The sequence below is a fragment of the Schistocerca nitens genome, chromosome 3 (genome assembly GCF_023898315.1).
Source record: "Schistocerca nitens isolate TAMUIC-IGC-003100 chromosome 3, iqSchNite1.1, whole genome shotgun sequence".
Taxonomy (NCBI): domain Eukaryota; kingdom Metazoa; phylum Arthropoda; class Insecta; order Orthoptera; family Acrididae; genus Schistocerca; species Schistocerca nitens.
This window is the reverse complement of record NC_064616.1, coordinates 850,350,386-850,371,332: the sequence shown is the minus strand read 5'-3', so window position 1 is coordinate 850,371,332 and position 20,947 is coordinate 850,350,386. Positions and strand designations below refer to the sequence as shown.

The window sequence follows — 20,947 nt, the reverse complement described above, 5'->3', positions numbered from 1 at the left end:
GAATATTTTAAATATTTGTTTAATGTACAATTTGAGACGGTCTTTCTTACAAATAATTACATAGTTTCATACTGCAGGAGAGAAGCAGTTTATTTGGTGTTTATTGTTTTAAAAGATGGTTCTGAAATATGTAGTCTTCTATGTTAACCTTTTGGTGTTTGACGCCTTATAAAATAAAAACTAGTAATGAATATTAATACTAAGAGCATGGTAAATATGATCTGAATATCGTAGTAATCTGGGGGGGGGGGGGGGGGGGACGACATGAAATGAAATTGCTACCCTACCATGATATTATTGCACTTGGTCTCTCGTGCCCATTATCAGAAACATTTGACGACATTACGTTACACAAAAAAAAAACTAAATCAGTTTTTCCCACTGTTATACCCCCCCCCCCCCACACACACACACACGTGGAAATCTGAATAGCTTCAAGAGTAAGTTGTTCAGTCATTAAAACAACAGAGCACATTCTGATCGGCTTCAAGTGCACAGATAAACACATGAGCCGACGAAGCACCCTCACTCCCAAGTGCAATAATATTGTGGTTGACTAATATTATGTCTTTGATGTATTTCTATAAATCTGTAATATTTGTTTATTTACGGCAAATCTCCCACGAGATCATTTAATGTAAAACATGTGTTTAGGACAGTTCACAATGAAATTCTATATTTGTTTTTGAAACTTAGGATAGATGCTTGTTTCCTGCATAAAAAAAAAAAGAAAAATGAACAAGTTCTTCTTTTTTTGACAGCATTTTATTTTCTAAATTTTACATTTCATTAGGATGCTACAGTTAGCAGTAGTAATTCACTCCCTTAAGCAGCACTGCAGAATACATCAGCACCGAGTGAGAAACTATTTCCCAAGCAGGCATTGGTAGTGGATGTACCATAGGCCACAATAGTGAGTCAGTGAAGTGAGGAGACATAAGTGAGCCATGAGAAAGAATGTTGCCTGGCAATCTATACATCAGGGACTCACTAATACTCAGGCATGAAAGCTAAGACTTATTTAATAAATAGTTAATAATTACAGTTCCCTTTGGGCAGAGTAAATACTGGGAGCAGCCTAATTGTCATTAAAGCTTTAGTACACCACTATGCAGTAAACCCATTAAATCTGGAGACGTGTGAAAATTATCTAACAACTAATCAGATATGAATAGCTATGAAGCTATACAAAGTATGCACAACATTTCTGTTGCACTCCACTCTCATCAGTTGGCAACAGGTTATAAACTGAGTATGTTCTCTGTATTCATCATCTTGACCACGTTCTGCCTTTAGTAACTTTTGTGAGGAAATGTTTCAATTATTTAATTGCACATGGTTTTAAAGTGTTCAGTAATAAAGCACCATAATGGCATCCCGGGATTTATTTCAAATAGATTAACAACCCACAGTCCCAAATTATAGCCATACAGAGCCTGCTTGCATCTCCAAACAAATCCAGTATGCTAAAAGAACTGCTTTAAGGAACTACATCAACGAGAGATCTACGGAGAACTGGTACCAGGAAGTCCTGCACACCGATTCATTAAGGTGATCCAGGAAAGGGTGAACTTAACTTTATTATGAGCAGGAAAGTTGCTACTCAGCATATAGTGGAGATGTTGAGCCCCAGACAGGCACAACAAAAAGACTCTCACAATTATGGCTTTCAGCCATTAAGGGCTTCGTCAACATCAACAACACCAACACCACACAAAGTGTGGTTTCATTGAGACTGCAGTGTGTGTGTGCACGCGCATGCGTGTATGTCTGTCTATTGCTGACGAAGGCCTTAACAGCCAAAAGCTACAATTGTGAGAGTCTTTTTATTGTGCCTATTTGTGACTCAGCATCTCTGCTATATGGTAAGTAGCAACTTTCCTTCTCATAATACTATTACATTCCATCCTGGATTTTCCATTGTTTGGTTAACTTAACTTTTGCAGTATTGAGTGGGAAGGATGACCAGCTGTACTGTAAGTCACCTACAACACTTTCTACAGACTCATGGCTACACTGAGAAACATTTACAGAGGTTTGGTACCAAGAATGGAACTTCCAAGTGTCAGTGCTTAGAGGAAAACTTTTGAGAATTTTGTACATAAATTTCCTGATCATAGTGTGATGATAAGGAGAGGCTTAAGCTTGACCAATTATAAAACGGGAGCCTCATGAAAAGAGAAGGTGCCACATACATGAATTTATGAGATATTCTTCTCTAAAAATTACTTTGAACTGCCTGGAAACTTGACTGTCGAGGGCAATGCCTTAGATCTTCTGGCATCTAACAGATGTGAAAGTTTCAATGCAGTTAACAAAGGGAGGACTGTGGTGAGGGGAGGAGGGGTCAGTGACTGTATGACTGTTGTAGCATTAATGACGTGTTACATAGAATGTTAAAAAACAGGAAGGAAAATATTTTTTCTTAACATGTGTGACAAGAAACACATTACATGAGCAGTTAACAGCAAACATCAAATCTTATCCTGAAAGTAGTACAAATAAGTGGAAAACTGCTGGTCATGCTCATTTTCAAGATGAGTTGTGAAACAGATGTCAATAACCACAGGACAATTTTGCTGATGTCAATATGATGTAGAATTACCGATGTCAATATGTTGTAGAATTATGAAATTAGTTTTACAATACCATATTATGACCTTTAAATGCACAAGATTTGCAAATAGAGCAGGTAGGGGCAGGGAGAATGATAGGCACACGAAGTACACTCTGTTATACACTGTGAGTACAGATGAAGATGTGCAGCCATCTATGAGGCATGTCCGGAAAGTAAGTACAGTTTCGGAAAAACTTATAAAAACATTTTTTCCAACCAAAATTTATTTTTGCAGCAAAGAAAATTTCTTAACTATTTTACTACATAGTTGCCACAATTTTTCAGACATTCGTCATAGCGGCAAACCAACTTTTCTATGCCCTCTTCATCGAAAGATGCAGCTAGTGAAGACAGCCATTGTTGAACACTGATTTCTGCATCATTATCGCTGTCAAAGCACCTTCCTCCACTGAGTGGGGTAGTGCACTGGTTAGCACACTGGACTCGCATTTGGGAGGACAATGGTTGAAGCCTGTGTCTAGCCACCATGATTTACATTTTTGGTTATTTGCCTAAACTGCTTCAGGCAAATGATGTGATGGTTTCTTTGAAAGGGCTCCGTCTCTAATGACCTCGTTGTTGATGGGACATTAAGACACTACATCTACATCGATACTCCATAATCCATCGAATGGCGGATGGCAAAGAGTAATCATACCACTATTTGTCATTTCCTTTCCTGCTCCACCTGCAAACAGAGTGAGGGAAAAACGACTTGTCTATTTGTCTCTGTATGAGCTCTAATTTCTCCTATCTTATCTTCATGGTCCTTATGTGCAATGTACGTTGGAGGCAATAGAATTGTTCTGCAGCCAGATTCAAATGCCATTTCTCTAAATTTTCTCAACAGTGTTCCTTGAAAAGAATGTCGCCTTCCCTTCAGGGATTCCCAGTTGGGTTCCTGAAGCATGTCCGTGACACTTGTGTGTTGTTCGAATGTACTGGTAACAAGTCTAGCATATCAGCCTCTGAACTGCTTTGATGTCTTCCTTTAATTTGACGCTTGAGCAATACTCAGGAGTAGGTCGCACTAGTGTCCCTTATGTGATCTCCTTTGCATATGAACCACACTTTCCTAGAATTCTCCCAATAAACTGAAGTCGACCATTCGCCTTCACTTAATCTCCTCCCCTCTTCCGCTTTGCTCTAAAATCACACTTCACTGCTCTCAATCAAATTTCTGAATAAGGTTTCGAGTGATACCAACAGAATTGGGCACTGTCATGAAGCAATATGATGCCTTGACTGACGGTCCAATGCCTTTTGTTTTCAGCTGCCCTAATATCTCACCTTCTGACCACCACTTCTTCTTGAACTTGAAACATTATTTTGGAGGAATGCAGTTTGAGAGTGAAAACAATGCAAAAGAAGCGTTCAGCAGTGGCTGTCTCTGGCAGCATCTTTCTCTGTAGAGGGCATAGAAAAGTTGGCTCCCCACTATGACAAATGTTGGAAGAATAGTGGCAACCATGTAGAAAAATACTTTAAGAAATGATCTTTCTTGTAAAAATAAAGTTTTGTTTGAAAAAATGTTTTATTAATTTTTTTTTCCACAATGGAACTTACTTTCCAGACACACATCATACATGGAATGTTTGCACAAAGATGCCTGGCTGTGACCATTTCTTTAGAGCAGTGAAAAATGAAACTGAGTAAGGAAGAAAACAAGATTGGAGTTTAACATTCCATTCATGACAAGATCATTTAGGGATTAAACACAAGCTTGGTTATGAGAAAAATGGAGAGAAAATCTGTACTTCCCCTTCTTTAAGAAAGGTGCCTCCTGTACTCACATTAATTAATTTTCAGTACCCATGGAAACTTAAATCTGGATGGCTGCATGGGGATTTACATCACGATCCTCTGAAATGTGACTCCAATTCCTTTAAATCCTGAGCCAGCTCACTCTGTAAATGTCACTGAATTGTTTTTCAATTCTTTCTCTTTGTGAAGTAACTGTCTTGTTACTTTCAGTTCATCAATATTTTGTTGTTATAAGTGCCCTGCATGTTGCTAAGATCACAATGGATGTATGCCTCGACAGGTGATGCAGGATAGCTGTGATGTGGATGATGAGCATGGATCCCACATGTTGGTTTCACCTTGGTGACAAAATCTGTGCGCTCAAAGTTTTGACACTGAAAACAATGCATGAACTCAGCTTTTTATTTATTTAGTCAGTGTGTGTGAATCATGTCTAGTATCAAAGCAGTTGTTTCCTCCAAACAATTATTCACTCCACTTCATTATAGTCTTCTCCTTGGTTATTTCTTTGTTGTGCCATACACTTCTTATAAAGTATTTTGTCAACAGCTCATGGTTAGCATTGCTGACTATCATGAGGCCCCGGGTTTGATTCCCAGCCTGCTGAACTCCCCAAAAGGGGAATCCTGTTCAAAAAATGTCACACACATTTTTAAGAACTTCGGCATCTGTGTTCATAAGATCACAACATGACATGTCATCTTTATAATAACTGACTGTGTGTTTCATTTCAATTACAAATGGATATTTGCAAGAGAATTGCAATGAAGCTGTTTAGGTACTTGACTGGATTTCATCATCTCTTTTAACCAAGTATCTATGTGCAGCCTTGTAACTCGGACACCAGCAATTCCTTCTATCCTCTTTTGTACATAAAACAGAGGCACTCTCTTAAATGTGTCCCCTTCTCTCTTATTGATAATGAACCCATTACTATGTATGGCCAGTGTTCTGTTACTATTTATTTGTGATGACTTTTCACAAGAAATATTTACTGGAGGTCTCTGGAGTAGGTGCTATGGGTCCTTCAGTCTTCCTATACGACTGACATATGATTAGAATTGTTGTTAAGTTACAGAATCAGTGCTGAAGTCAAGTAGAGGCAATGTATATCTAAATGAGAACTATGATACGTTGATGCCCTGGAAAGAATAAAGCTTGAAGAGGCCAACAATGTCGGTAAAAGGTCTATACATCGGGATGGAAAGGGACAGGTGTGAATGCACTGTGCAGATACTGCAAATTATGCAAATATCGTGTGTGAGGCGAGGAAGCCGACATTGCTAGCAGTGGCACCTTCTGGCACAACATTGCCACACACTGCATAGGTCATACGTTGCTCAGCCATGTGAGAGCTCTCCGCTGGACAACAGGGACAATATGTGTTGTCCGCGAGTGCTGAAGGCCGCACGTATGAAGTGAATGACAGGTGTGGCATTGGGCAGCTGTGTGTGCGTCACATGCACCTGGCGGCACACCCACTAATTTGGCAGACGCTTCTGGGATGCCGCGCAAGGTGCCACTCTGTGTCGCTCTTGAGAAACTCACTGCTGCGGCAGGACGTGCTTTGCATCAAACGTGCACTGATTTTGGCCGAAAACTGCTACTGTATTTGCTGAGAGACGAGCCGAATGTGCCTTCTGGGGTGCGGCTACAGTAAAATTGTGCTAACGGTCATACCATACACCGGTTCTCGTCCAATCACCAAAGTTAAACAACATCGGACCTGGTTAGTACATGGATGGGTGACCACCTGCGAACACTGGGTGCTGTTGGCTCCCTCCATTTTTTCCTTTTTAGGTCACTACCCCCGCTAGCCCTCTTTTCATGCAACCATTCTGATGTGTCAGAAATGCTTCCATAAGCATTTTTAACTACTGTAATAAACGTAAGATATGTAATTATAGTAATGAACTCAGTTTGAGGAAGAATGGGCAAAGGAAGATTGGTAGGAAGTCTTTGAAAATACAACATAGTATGAATCGGCAGATATGTTATGCCTCAGTCCAGTATATTAACTTTATAACATCTGATTTTTGACTTTTTCTTGTTGGGGTAAAAATGAAAGTTGTTACATCAAACTAGACAGTCGCCTGAGTGTTTTGTGTAGGTTTGTGGCAATGTACATGCTGTTCCTAGGTCACAGGCTAACTACCCTCATGTGCTGCAAAATCTGTTTGCCCCTGAATGAAATGATGTGACTGCCCTTACTGCATTGTAAGTGGTTTCTGAAATATACAGTTAAAAATAATAAGTCTCATTCACTCTAACAAACTTTGGGATCAATACGGGACTACATTTCTTTCTATATAACACATATTTTAGCTTTTCTCTAACATGCAAATGATAAGTCAAATACAAATCTTCATCATGTGATTGGTTGTAATGGGTGCTTGCGAAATATTGGATCTTATTATGATATAGGTAAGCATATAAACAAAGGACTGGAGTTGGTGAAATGAGTCAGTATATAAACTAATCTACTCAAAAAGTAGTAAGAAGGCCACAAAGTTTCATATCCCAACCAAATTGACAAATTATTGTCAACAGTCTCTCTCACTCTTTGTAAAAAAACAAACTGTTGAGAAGAATAAAATTTCAACTACACGAACAAACACTTTGGTAATAAGAAACTGTACACTGTCACACCTCCTTCCAGTTGTGATGAAAACTGATGATAGGAATTTCATGTACCACCAGGTTACAAACCACTTACTTGTATGGCTGTGTCTTAATGTATAACTGTAGCTTAGTGGTTTGAGACTTGGTGATGTAGGAGCAAGGTGCATCCTGACATAAGCCCACGCAGCACTAATGTATTAAAATTAGCTTTGAAGTCAGCAGTCTTTGAAAGATCACTCTTATTCTTCGGATCCATAGCTTTTATGATCTCTTCAGTTGCCAGTATACTTGACAATCTTTGCAAGCCACAGGCAGAAAACAGGGGTATTTTAAAGCTCAATTATGATAGCACTCACTATGGTAATTTTTTCTGTGTTGCAAGAACACATGACTAAGGTTCACTGATATAAGTAAACCAAGTTTGTCCATGTAAACCACCACCACCACCACCACTTGAATAGATGTGGAAGCTTTCTTCCAGTTTGGGAGACACACTGGTATTAGAGATGTCCTTCGTGGTTCATTTACTGAGTTGGGTCTTCTGTTGCTTATTGCTGTGGCTTGGATGCTGCTAAGTGTCACACTACAATACCCAGAGACACTGTATTGAATTTGCTGCCAGTTGTAGAATTTATCCTATCACTAATTTCTATAATAATGAGTTAGATCACCAGTAACTTTAATCTTATAGCAATTCAGCGCTCCTTTTACCCATATGCACACAGACTCTGATTCGCTTATTTTGCGATGGTTCCTCGTCCTAAGAACCAAAAGCATGGTAGACATATAATACGATCTTCCGATGTCTCTGTTGTACACCTCACATATTTGAAAGGTGCGATAGGCAATAATATCTCTATCATTGAAACTCTCAAGTTGTTCTACTTTAGACACAGTCTCCTGGATACCGTACTAGAGTGACAGTAACCCATCCATTACCATGTGTATTAACATCATTATTATCCAAAGTAAAATTCAGAACACATCCACAAAAAACTGAAGGACCATGCAAAAACACTTGTCCATTTACACCATTTTCAGTGCTCATCTTGATGTTATCTACAGCTTTATATACTGTAAAGCATGAACTCCTCCTCCTCCTCCTATAATAACGCGGCATCTCTGTAAGTTGTCCAATGGGCGTAAGTGCACTTTATTTGACAGATGAACATGAATGTGGTGGATATTAAGCTGAGCGATAGCAATCAGATGCCAACATCACTAACTCAATGTATACAAGCCAAGAAGTTTTCACCACATATGAAGAATGTAAGCTTTATGATAACATTATTAAAACTTAAAAATTTAACTACAAAATGAGTTACAAACTTTAATACCCACACAAGGCAATCCATTGGCCAAAACCATAATTGTCATAATGGTTGTAAACTATAGTAGCCAAATGTGGCTCGACAACAAGCAGAGAGCTGAACCCAGAAGAAAGAAATGAGACTTGAAGTCAAAGTCAATCTACAGGGAGCAGACAGTCCAAATACTTTGTAGAGACAAAGTACAGAAATAAACACAGAGGGACTGGCCTGTAATAGCTGAAATCAATGTAAGAACTGCTGGTCCAGGTCTATTGCCACTGACAGGTAAACACCTGAGTGACTCTGCCCACACTAAACATCATATGTGTTTGTTGGTTGGATAATTAAAAGGGACCAAACTATTGGGTTGGGTTGTTTTTGGGGGAGGAGACCAGACAGCGAGGTCATCGGTCTCATTGGATTAGTGAAGGACAGGGAAGGAAGACGGCCGTGCCCTTTCAAAGGAACCATCCCGGCATTTGCCTGGAGTGATTTAGGGAAATCACGGAAAACCTAAATCTGGATGGCCGGACGCGGGATTGAACCATCGTCCTCCCGAATGCGAGTCCAGTGTGCAAACCACTGCGCCAACACCTCGCTCGGTGGACCAAACTATTCATTGTGTGCATCCTCCATAAGTTTTCTGTACTATTCTGCTTTGATAACCACACCAGCTCACCCGTATTAGTCTACGTTCACTGGTGGGGATACTAAACAAATATGACATGCATACCAGTATGCAAAAAGGCTGGTCTCAGATATGTATAGTAGTAAGGACGTAAATAAAGTAGCTGGAATCAACTGGGTCAAAGATTTAATGGATGTTGTCCCAAAAAATTGTCATATGAGAACTTCACAGTCTATTCCCCTACCCCACTCCTAAATATGTGCATTTTCAATGTTTTACTGTTATGTAACATGAAATAAAATGTCATAAAAACAAACAGCCCATAATAAGGTGACCATATAACAGCTGACAATTTGTACTTCTAAATCCATGAATAGTTTCACAGATTTTAAAAGTGGCCAGCATTAACTATTTATGTACTGATTCAATCATTTACACCTAATTACAAAGGAATATTTACTGCCAACGTTTCTTCATAAAAATGAAAGTCTCAGTTTTACTTGTAACCAGTTACTGCTACATTAAAAGCGTAGAACTAGTTCAGCTGAACCAATAAACTTTCTGCACATAACTGTCATAATTTAGGCCTACTCAAAATTTTTGTCACTTCATGAAACAGAGATATAGTCAGAATTTTCTGCCACTAATTCTTTGACTGCCATAAGAAGTGACAGACTTACTTACAACTGAATATAGGAATAAAGAAGGCTGAAAAATGCCTTTAATTATCTGTACTTCTCAGCCTTGGCAAATGAACTGCAGTTTAATTTACCAATCACAGAGTATTAAAGTAAACTAGAAATTTTCCCTTGCCTGTATTAGTTAACCTATTTGTGGCACTTAAAAAGATGCTAATGAACTACTCAGAGATATAACAGTGCTTGGCACTTAAGGATGTCACATACATTTATCATCCAATAACTTAAAAAAATTTAGGAATAGCACCACTATGGAAGTTTATTTCTTACCAATAACAACTGGCATAAATTTATGTTCCCTGAAACAATATGTTATGTACTTCAATGCAGTATACATTTAGGACTCCAGTGTTAGTAACTGTACCTGTCAGTACCATGAGTCAAATTAACACCTGACAGGCACCTACATGTACACTTATACTGTGACCTTTCAATTTACAGGAATGTGGTTCTGTTCAGCATAATTGAGCTGCAAATTCAAATTCACAGTATCACTTTCAGACCCATTACCATGAAGGTGGTAATTTTATGATCTACGCACTCAACAGTGGGCTTCCTAGTGAGTGTACCAAGGCAAACATCACTTACAGCTTTACTTGCCCAATGTAAAAATGACTGTTTAAATTTGATACATTAATAGTTCAAATGTGCATGATTGCATAAGGCCACAAGCTACAGTGCCCATTTAATTTTTATTAAAAAAGGAGCACTTTAAAAATTTTACAAAAACCTGAGACAAAGAAAAAACAGGACACAAATTGTATTGACAAAATTTGATTGACATAGAGTTTTCCTTTGCATTCATGCACTCAGATGAACCCAAATTATTTTTTAAAAATTATTTTGCTACACTGTCACTGCACTTTTCACTTTTATGTATGGTATCAGGAAGTACATTTTCGTTTGAATGCTCATGTGATGTTTCTTTATCTTAACATGAGTCACAATGCCAGACCTTACATCTTGTCCAACAATGAAGTTTGATTTGCACAACATAAATTCTATAATTTCTCCACCACCAGTGGTAAAAGTGAACTCACTTTTTAGATTACATTTAAAATTACACTTTCGTTTTGGCCTCAGAGTATAGAGTATATAGATATTTATACTCTATTATTTTGGCATTATGAAACAGTGAACATGAATCGGTGCTATAAAAAAGTGCAAAACATTAACAGTAAATTGATAAAGATTGCAGGGCAAGTTGTGCAAGTGCTGCTTTCTAGCATATGTACTTGCACAATGCTTAGCAAACTGCATATAAAAAATCTGACAGCGTAAAATACTTTAGCATGGCAGAATCACAAACAAGTGAGACATTTGAGCATCTTCAAAATTCACTTTTAAGTACTGCTTTTCAGACTTTTTTTTTTAAAAAAAAAGCATGGCTGTTTAAGGAAAAATGGGACGAATGGGCATCATATCACAGTCATCAAAGCAGTTATGTAGTGCTAACAATTAGTTGACTTGTTGTTGTGTCATGGATCAAACCTGATGCGTGTTGTATCATATTCTTCATTACTTCCCTTTAGCAGTCTACAATGGAAGTCATTGTGAGAACAATATAGCACCCATTTCTGTGATATTTTGTTTCTCTTCTTGCTTTTTTGCTGTAAGCTCTCATGGCAGAAAATGCTCCACATGTCTCTTAAGAATCAGCTCCATTTTGGACTACACAACTCATTTCATAACAATCTTCAAAACAAATGGGTTCACCAGTATAAAAATACAAATCTATTGGAAATACTCAGAATGAATTTTCACACTGCAACAGTGTGTGCACTGATATGAAACTTCCTGGCAGATTAAAACTGTGTGCCGAACCAAGACTCTAACTTGGGACCCCTCCTGTGCAGAAGAGATTCTGTGAAGTCTGGAAGGTAGGAGATGAGGTACTGGCAGAAGTAAAGCTGTGAGGATGGATCGTGAGTCATGTTTGGGTTGTTCAGTTGTTTGAGCACTTGTCTGCTAAAGGCAAAGGTCTCGATTTCGAATCTTGGTCCAGCACATAGTTTTAATCTGCAAGGAAGTTTCATTTCAAATTGCAAGTACTATAGCAGGCTATACCTTTGCTGCGGAAAATGCAGCCACTATTCTTTTCCTACTAGAAACATCAACTACTCACAATGTCTTAAAACCCCATACAAATAAGGTGAAGGATGTTAAAGACACGGCTTCAAAGTATGTTCCGCTGGACTGCGTGTGTTTTCACAACAAGACAGTTACAACACGAAGTGAAAGTGCAACCAGTAATGATCTTGCTACTGAATAACGATTAAGTTGCTCTGAATCTAGTTTCCTTGGTCAAAATGTTTTCTCGTAATAAAATTTAGTCTCAAAGGAGGTCTAACAGGTAATGAAGTATGGTAGATTGATAATCCAGGTAATTAGTGTGGATTATTGCATACTCAACTGCAAACATAGTTTACTGGAGAAAGGAACAACACAGACCCAGTGGTTGCCAAACTCAAGTGAGATGAATCTTTACAAAAACATATTTTCAATTTAATATGTATTCTACAGCCACTTCAAGCAATTTTAGACAAACAGCATTAATGGTGTTGATATTTAATTTTTATTCATTATTAGTGTCTCCCGAAAATTTTTACATTTTGCAGCTATATGCTCCTGCAACGGCTTCTTTAGTTACTCTAAGGTTCTGAAAATTCAGTGACTCCAGTACTCAATAATGATGTTAATGTAGTATGCAGCTATTACCTAGCTGCTGCCTTTTGTGAACTGCAAAGTGACCCCAGAAATTTCATTCCACTAGTGGTCAAGAACAGAACTTTATATAATGTGTCAGTTCCACTAAAGAGGAAACACTACACATCATGTACATGACACTTCACTCCCGGATGGCTTGTGGCAATTCAGTGGCCTCTGTACAAAGGCTAACCATTGGGCTGATCTGGAAAGCATGTTACTACTTTCACCCACTCACAATGAACAGTATCTAAGAATTCCATGTATCATGGCCTTGTTTCATACACTTTATATCCATATTCAAGCAAAGATTGCACAAAAGGCTTTTGGAATGGACCAAGACTTACTTTCATTGTCAAAGAGCTGTGGTTGCGGTATTTCAGATGTTTTAAACCCTGAGCACTCGTCTCCAGTCATCTCTGGCATGGTAACAAAGTTAATTTATCACTAAAAACAAACTTGACTGATGTTTCAAAACTAGGAAAAATATATTTACTTCTCAAGTTCAGGTAGATTAGAAACATAATGAATAGTCAAACACAAAACAACTTCTGATAAGTTTGTTTGTGTGGTCATCCTCCACAGCAAGCACAGAAATACTTGTTTTGTAAATAAAACTGCCTTTTCTTGTTGCAACTTAATTTATTTTTTCCAGACATGTTTCACCTTTTTCTTACTCTTAAGGCATCTTCAGTGGGATCTAGAATGATACAGTTTTGTTATTTTTAGATTATCAAACAGTTCGCCTTCTTCTTCTTCTTCTTCTTCTTCTACTGCCTTAGAGTAAGAGAAAGGTGAAACGAGCCTGGGAAAAATAAATTAAGTTGCAGCAAGAAAAGGCAGTTTTATTTACAAAACAAGTACTTCTGAAGACATTTTACCCAACTGCTTGCTGTCGACCCCCTAGCACTGGCCGCAACTGCTGAATCATTGTGAAAGAGCTGGACAAGGTACAAAAGTTTGCAAGATAATCAATTAACAAAGGACTCTTTACCACAAAGGTTCTGCAACTGATAACAGCAAACATAATCACACATAAAACAGAGCCTTGACAGAATCCATTCTCTTACACCAGTGTGTTGGCAATATATAGTCACAAACTAACAGAGAGAAGAAAAGAATTTTATAAAAATGAGATGGCCCCAAAATTCCAAATAATGTCATTACCTTAGTCCCACTTATTTTATGCAACACAAAATCTGTCATAAAGGATACTCAAACTCTCTTCCTATGAGACTGATACCTTTTCTAATATGCAGTGGCTTATTCTAATTTTATTGCAAAGTGTGGTGGCACTACTGTCAAGGCACTGCAGGTGCTTTCATGAGCAGTAAGGACAAATCACTGCACCCACATCCACATTTTAAGTTTTGCCTGAATCAATGAAGATGAGTATTGGTATAATTTCTTTGAAATGGATAGGGTCACTTTCCTTCTACATCTCTATTCTATGCTTGAGCTAAATCTTTAATGATGTCATGAACCAGATGTTAAACTGTAAATCCTTTCCAATTTAATTTCTCATACAAAAAAAGAACCACTGAAGCCCTGATAAAAGAAAAAGGCTACTGTGGACTAGTGACATGAATAATTAGGGTGTCTGTAAACATATCCGATGAATACTCTTTAGCCTTCTGATGAAGTCACAAACATCCTGGAGATACCACAATGAAATTTTCACTCTGCAGCAGAGTGTGTGCTAATCTGAAACTTCCCAGAAGATTAAAACTGTATGCCTGACGTGGACTCAAACCTGAGACTTTTGTCTTTTGCAGGCAAGTGCTCCATGGACTGAAATACACAAGCACAACTAATGGCCCACCAAACAGCTTTACTTCCACCAGTACCTCACATGCTGCCTTCAAAACTTCACACAAGTTCTCCTACATAACTTGTAGGACTAGCACTGCTGCAAGAAAGGATGTTGAGGAGACATGGCTTAGCCACAGCATGAGGGATTCTTTGCAGAATTCTGTGAAGTTCAGAAAGTAGAAGACGATGTACTGGTGGAAGTAACGCTGTTAGGACAGCTCATGAGTTGTATTCAGCTTCTTTGGTAGTGAACTTGCCCATGACAAGCAAAGGTCTTGGGTTGGAGCACCAGTCCAGCACACAGTTTTAATCTGCCAGGAAGTTTCACACTGAAGATAGATGAAAATAATACTGCAGGAGACATTTATGGCATTGATGAGTCACAAAAAACCTCTGTGTGTACACTTTACTTCATGTCTTGTATATAAGTGAGAACACAGTAGAAGTGGTATCAATTAGTGAGTATTTCACCAAATTCATCTTCCAAATAAGTAAACTTGAAAGTAAAAGCATCCCATTCATATAGACTGCATTTTAGCTCTTGGACTTCCTTATAATTAGAAAACATTACTTACCTTGTGGTTTAGGGGGGTTTAGTTAACAATGTGATACCATGCCAACAGACTGATAACATTTTTATGGTAGAAATATGAGCCATATGAAACGACTAAGTATTGACGTCACTATAGAGCACAAAATGACTTCATAAAAAAACAATCGATGTTCCGAATGGTATATCCTTAATGTTAGGTACCGGAAGAAGCAGGTAACTACTAAAAGACGTTTCATCGATCAGAACACTGTGGAAACAGATTCTAAGTGAGAAGACTGGGTGGCAGCATCAATATTTCAACGTACAATATTCATATACCACAAAAGGAACTTTCAACTACAACTGCAATATAAAGTTCCTTGGCAAACTAACATATACCTACAGTTAAGTCCCATAGTGTTCAAAGCCATTTGAACCTACAGTTGTCAACAAAATCTGAAAATTCTCAGCAGATATTTACAGCATTTACACAAAGAAAAATCACATCTGAAATACTACTTATGTATTTATTTTAAGTTTATCCTTGTCGTATTACTAACAGACCATACACATTAACATGGTTCTGCAGGAAACGGGGTTCTGTATAGCATACGAATTTATTTTAGGTCATAGAATTGTTCAATCAGAACACAATAACAAAAAGAATAGCACATTCCACTTACGAAATATATACGAAAACTTCTTGCACTCAAATTTCCTCTACAAAGCATGATTTAAATCGCAAGCATAAACAAAGTTCAGTGTCATACGTGAAGATATGTTACTCACGAATCAAAGTCCACCCATTTCACAAATTGGGTACGTTATTATACATTATCGATGGTATAGTTTGGGATTTGAGGGTCCGATTTGATGTGTACAATAGGTTTGGTATGGTCAGACAAGTTTCAGCAATAATTTCTCCATTAATATTATTGTTATTCCTTAACTGATTTTATCCTAAATGTCACAATCAGAATTTTATCATCTCAATACACACACACACACACACACACACACACACAAACCATTGATTTAATACTCAGAAGCATAATCAATATTAGTAAAATAACCAAACACACAGAAACTACCTAAAAAACCTAAATTAATCTTAATTTAGAACCATCGATACAAGTATGATACATTACTTTACAAAGATAGCGTTATCACCCTTTAAAAATTCCGCGGTTGAATAATATAATTTTTACACAAGACTGACATATAATTTTATTTTCAGCAAGCATAATTCCTTGTGGTGAAAAGTGTTCGTTTTTAATATATTATAAATTTCTAGCCCATGTACTGAGAGTTGAGAAATGGATATAAAATGTGGTTATAATTAAACTTTCGCTGCCCGAGAGGACCCCATGAAAAAAGCTGTGATCGAAGGAGAATGGAACTGTGTTGAAACATTTGTAGGAAAATATGGGAGAGAAATAACGAATAAATCATCGAAAGAAATACGTTTTAATTTCCACATGAGAGGGTAACATTCTTAATTACGTACCATGTTTACGTTCCAGGTTATAAACGTTGCTCCACGTGACGACCATCAACATCCACGACAGCCTGGAACCGCACTAGCAGCACATTTCGAACGGTGGAGTATGGACTGTTTAGCAGTCATGACACAGCTTGTGCATTGCTTGCAGATCGCACATTTCGCCCAACACTCTCAGGTATGGCAACAGTAACTTCTTCCACAATTTGTGGCGCAATTGGCCGTCGGCCGTCGGCTTCTCCCAGGTAGTAGTAGTAGTATGGTATTCTGCCTCTTCCACTTTTGTCTGTCTATAGCCAGTATTTTCATTTCTGAATAGAAGTCTCCTTTGATACTGCCCAGCATTTGATATCTTCTTTTTCCTCTTCCCTTTTTTCCCTTCACCATTCCTTCTATTCCTTCTTTAATAATCAGTCCCTCCTCAAACAATGTCCAATCCAGTTCCGTTTTCTCTTTCTGATGACTTTCAGCATGTTTCTTTCTTCTCCAACTCTTCTTGATACTTCTTCATTCCTTACTCAGTCTTCCCATTTCACTTTTTCCGTTCTTCTCCATATGCACATCTCTAGTGCCTCCAATCTTCTTTCATCTTCCTTCCTCAATATCCAGGTCTCCGCACCATACAGTGCAATGCTCCAGATGTAACATGTGGCAAGTCTTTTCCTCAGATCTTTGTTTAGTGGTCCGCAAAGTAATTTCTGTTTCCTCTTGAATGCTTCTTTTGCCATTGCAGTTCTTTTCCTAATTTCTGTTGAGCAATACATATCATCCATTATTACACTTCCCAAGTAATTGAAGTTATTCACTTGCTCTATTTCCTCTCCCCCTATTTTCATACAGAATTTTGTGTTTAGATCATCTAACATTTGTTCCATCTCTCTTGCACACTCTGCCAGCACAACCATGTCGTCTGCATATCTTGTACACTCCACTCTCTGACGCCCTATACAAACTTCTCTCCTTTCATCAAAACTTCCATTAATGATTTCCTCCAGACAGATACTGAACAGTGTGGCCGATAAATAACAACCTTGTCTTACACCTCTTTCCAGTTTCATTTCTTCACTCATCAGACCTCTTATTCTTACTCTTGCTCTCTGGTTCAAATGTAAATTTCTAATTAGCCATCTATCCCTCCAGTCAACTCCATGTTTTCTTAGGATTTCCATCAGTTTGTCCCATCTGACATAGTCAAAAGCCTTCTCTAGGTTAATGAATACAACATACACCTTCCTTTTCCTCTCCATGCACCTCTCCCCCTATCACTGTCAGTAGTCCAATGGCATCTCTAGTTCCTACTCCTCGCCTGAAACCAAATTGCTCATCTCCTGTTACGCAATTCAGCTTTCCATACAGCCTTCTGTTGAGTGTCGTCAGCTAGACTTTGGCTGCATGCGATATCAGACTCACTGTTCTATGTTCCTCACACTTATTGCTGTTATTTTTCTTTTCTATAGGTATTAAGATACTTTCTGTAAAGTCCTTTGGCCATTTTCCTGTCATGTATATTTGATTACACAATTCAGTCAATTCCCTTTTTCCTTCTTTCTCCAATGACTTTAACAGTTCCGCAGGAATCTCATCAATTCCCATTGTCTTTCCATTTAAATAAAGAATGTAATAATTCAGCTTTCTGTCTGTTGTCTTAACTTTCAGCACCCGACTGATCCATGAGAGAGACAACATAACAAATTTTGATTCATTCATAGTTTTTATGTGGGCTCAGCACTCCCAAAGGATTTTCTGACAGAACTGTTTACAGTATCTGACTATAGAAGTTGTTGTAATCTTCATAATAGCTGTTCTTACTGATGCACGGGTTAGCATTAACCTTCCTCCAAGTTTCCCTACATTCTTTTATGTAGTGAAAAGATAACAGTCTCTGTTTTTGCAACATTCTCTGAATGTTTGTTTTGCAAATAAAAATGCCTTCTCTTGTTGCACTATACTTTATTTTCCCAGACGCATTTCACCTTTTTTCACTTTAAGGCATCATCAGTGGGATCTGTGAGGGTCATTCAATAATTAGACAAACTGGTCTAGAGGAAAAGCACTTATTTTTACAAACCAGTACTTTTTCTACATTTCAGCACAATCCCCGTGAACATCAACGGGCTACAAGCTTTTTTATTCCAGCTGCAAAGAATTCTTTATCTTGATGTTTGAACCAATTTCCCACAAACTTTTTCATATCTTCGTTGTCCTGGATCCTCTTCCCACATAATGCCTCCTTCAGTGCACCAAACAAATGGAAATCACTAGGTGCTAAATCGGGACTGTAAGAGTGATGAGGCAGTACTTCCCAGCCCATTCTGTCGATGGTTTCATGGATTAGTTGAGCAATATGAGGACGTGTGTTGTCTTTCTGGAGAATCACACCTCTCGTCTGAGATCCACAACGTCTCTCTCTCTCTCTCATGGCTGGCTGCACCTTGTTTAAAAGCATATCTGAGTAGTATTGGCTGTTCATTGTATACTGATGGTGGATGTGGTTATTTATTGGTCTAGCAGTCACAGAAGATGTAGCAGTTACTGCAGGTCTCAGCAATCAGCAATGGCACCTGCCACCGAATCTGCACCGTGCGTCACAAAGCTCGATGTCTTAACACTAAGAAATTGTTGTGAGTGAAAGAGATAGTTCGGGATTTACTGGCTTCGTGTGTGCTCCGACAGGTCCCTTAATGCTGGAACTACTATAGACAACTATCCGATACCTCATATAGAGGATTTCACGCAGTTCACTTGAAGTTCTTTTCTGTATTGGACTGTGTGAAAGCATATCACCCAATTCTGATGGACGAGCCGGACATTCCGAAAACGGCAATCATTACGCCTTTCGGCCTTTGCGAATACTGCTTCATGACATATGGTTTAAAAAACACTGCACAGACTTGGCAACGTTTCATTGATTCGATTTTGCTACCACTTCCTTCCGCTTTTGCCTATTTGGATGACATACTTATCTCTTCCTCGTCCGTGGAGGAACACAAATTTCACCTTGATGCAGTTCGTGCGGCTCTTGCAGCCAACAGCGTGGTTATTAACAACGAAAAATCGCAGCTCTGTTCCACATCTGTTACTTTCCTTGGCCATACGGCCTCAGCCGCCGGCCTCCGGCCTACTGACTCACGAAACGCGAACATCCTTGCTCTGCCTCTCCCCGAGGACTATGCACAACTATGCCGTTTCCTAGGGAAGGTGAATTTATATCGAGGACATATACCTTGGGCTGCCTCCGTCCAGTCGTCTCTAACCGACGTCCTCTCCAGTAAAAATACAACCGGAAAGTGTAAACTGGACTGGACTAGGCCCATGCTGGACGTTTTTGACAGTTTGAAATCGGCTATTGCGCAGGCTATCACTCTCGCTCACGCCGACCCTGAGGCATGGATTTCTATCACTACCGACGCTAGCGAATCAGCACTAGGTGCTGTCCTACAACAGCACCCTGCCGACTCAACGCAGCCGCTGCGTTTCTTCTCAAGAAAGCTTATGAGGAGTCAGTGTAAATGGTCGGCCTTCGACCACGAGCCCCTCGCGGTTAATGAGGCAGTCAAACAATTCAAGAGTGACGTCGATGGACGCACTTTCACCATCTATTCTGATCATAAACCTCTTGTTGATGCTATCTCCCACCGCGCTGCTTTCGGCACATGGACTTTATTTGCCAACATTCTTCAGATGCTTGTTACATCCACGGTGTGGAAAACGTAGATGCCGACTACCTCTCCTGCATTTCGATAATCTCTGCCCTGTTGAACTTAGAGGAACTGGCGCGGCTTCAGGCCGAAGACACGGACACACAACGTCTGCTCTTGGACGACACTGCTTCGCTCATCATGAAACCTATTGCCTTGCGCGGATCATCAATTCCTATCATTTGTGACGTTTCTACTGGTTCGCCTCACCCCTTGGTGCCTTCCCGCCTTCGGTACTGCATAATCGCGTTACATAATCTTGCTCACCCCAGAACGCGGCCAACGACACGCCTCATAGCCGAATGTTTCATCTGGCCAGGCGTGCGGCGCGATTGCCGCTCGTGGTCACGCGCTTGCGTTCCTTGTGAACGGAGCAAAGTGAGCAGACATGCGCAACCTCATTTAGGACAGTTCAACATCCCCAGGCGCCGCCTGCGCCACGTGCATATTGACGTGGTTGGCCCTCTCCCCCATACCGAGGGATACAAATACATCTTTCCATGAACGACCGCCTCACCCATTGGGCTGAGGCGGTACCTATGGTCGACATTACAACTGAGACAATCACTCGCGCTTTCATTTCGGCGTGGGTAGCTAGATTCGTTTGCCCCCTGTCACTTACCATGGACTGGGGCCGCCAGTTCGAGTCGTCGCTTTTCGCTCGCCTGTGTGAGTTGTACGTGGCGGCGAAATTTCACACGACTGCATACCATCCCCAGGCCAATGGACAAGTCGAGCGATAGCACAGGTTGTTAAAAGCTGTACTCATGTGCCACGGCAGGCTTTGGTCTGAGGCTCTGCCATGGGTATTGCTGGGATTCGGCTCTGCGCACAAGGATTACCTCAGTGCTTCGTTGGTGGAGGTCCTGTATGGTGAACCGCCCATCCTGCCTGCCGAATTCGTCGAGGACACATCTCCAACGAACGCTACCGACCTGCTGGCCCTCGTTGAATGAGTGCATTCTCACGTGGGCCACCTTCAACCGCCTCTACCTCGCGCACACATCGCGCCACAGGTGTTTGTTAGGGACTGATGACCTTAGCAGTTAAGTCCCATAA

At 39.6% G+C, this 20,947-nt stretch overlaps 1 protein-coding gene and 1 pseudogene across 1 annotated transcript in view; one reads left to right on the top strand and one right to left on the bottom strand.

Moving 5' to 3' along the window:
* LOC126248874 (CDGSH iron-sulfur domain-containing protein 3, mitochondrial) overlaps positions 1 to 15,505 on the bottom strand; it is a 28,625-nt gene extending 13,120 nt beyond the window's left edge. Inside the window, exon 1 of the mRNA XM_049950320.1 lies at positions 15,373 to 15,505. Coding sequence (XP_049806277.1) covers positions 15,373 to 15,420 — 48 coding nt within the window. The 5' untranslated portion in view covers positions 15,421 to 15,505. The remainder of the gene's footprint in view (positions 1 to 15,372) is intronic.
* Positions 6,048 to 6,159, top strand: LOC126249856 (5S ribosomal RNA; annotated as a pseudogene).
* Positions 15,506 to 20,947: the final 5,442 nt, after the last annotated feature.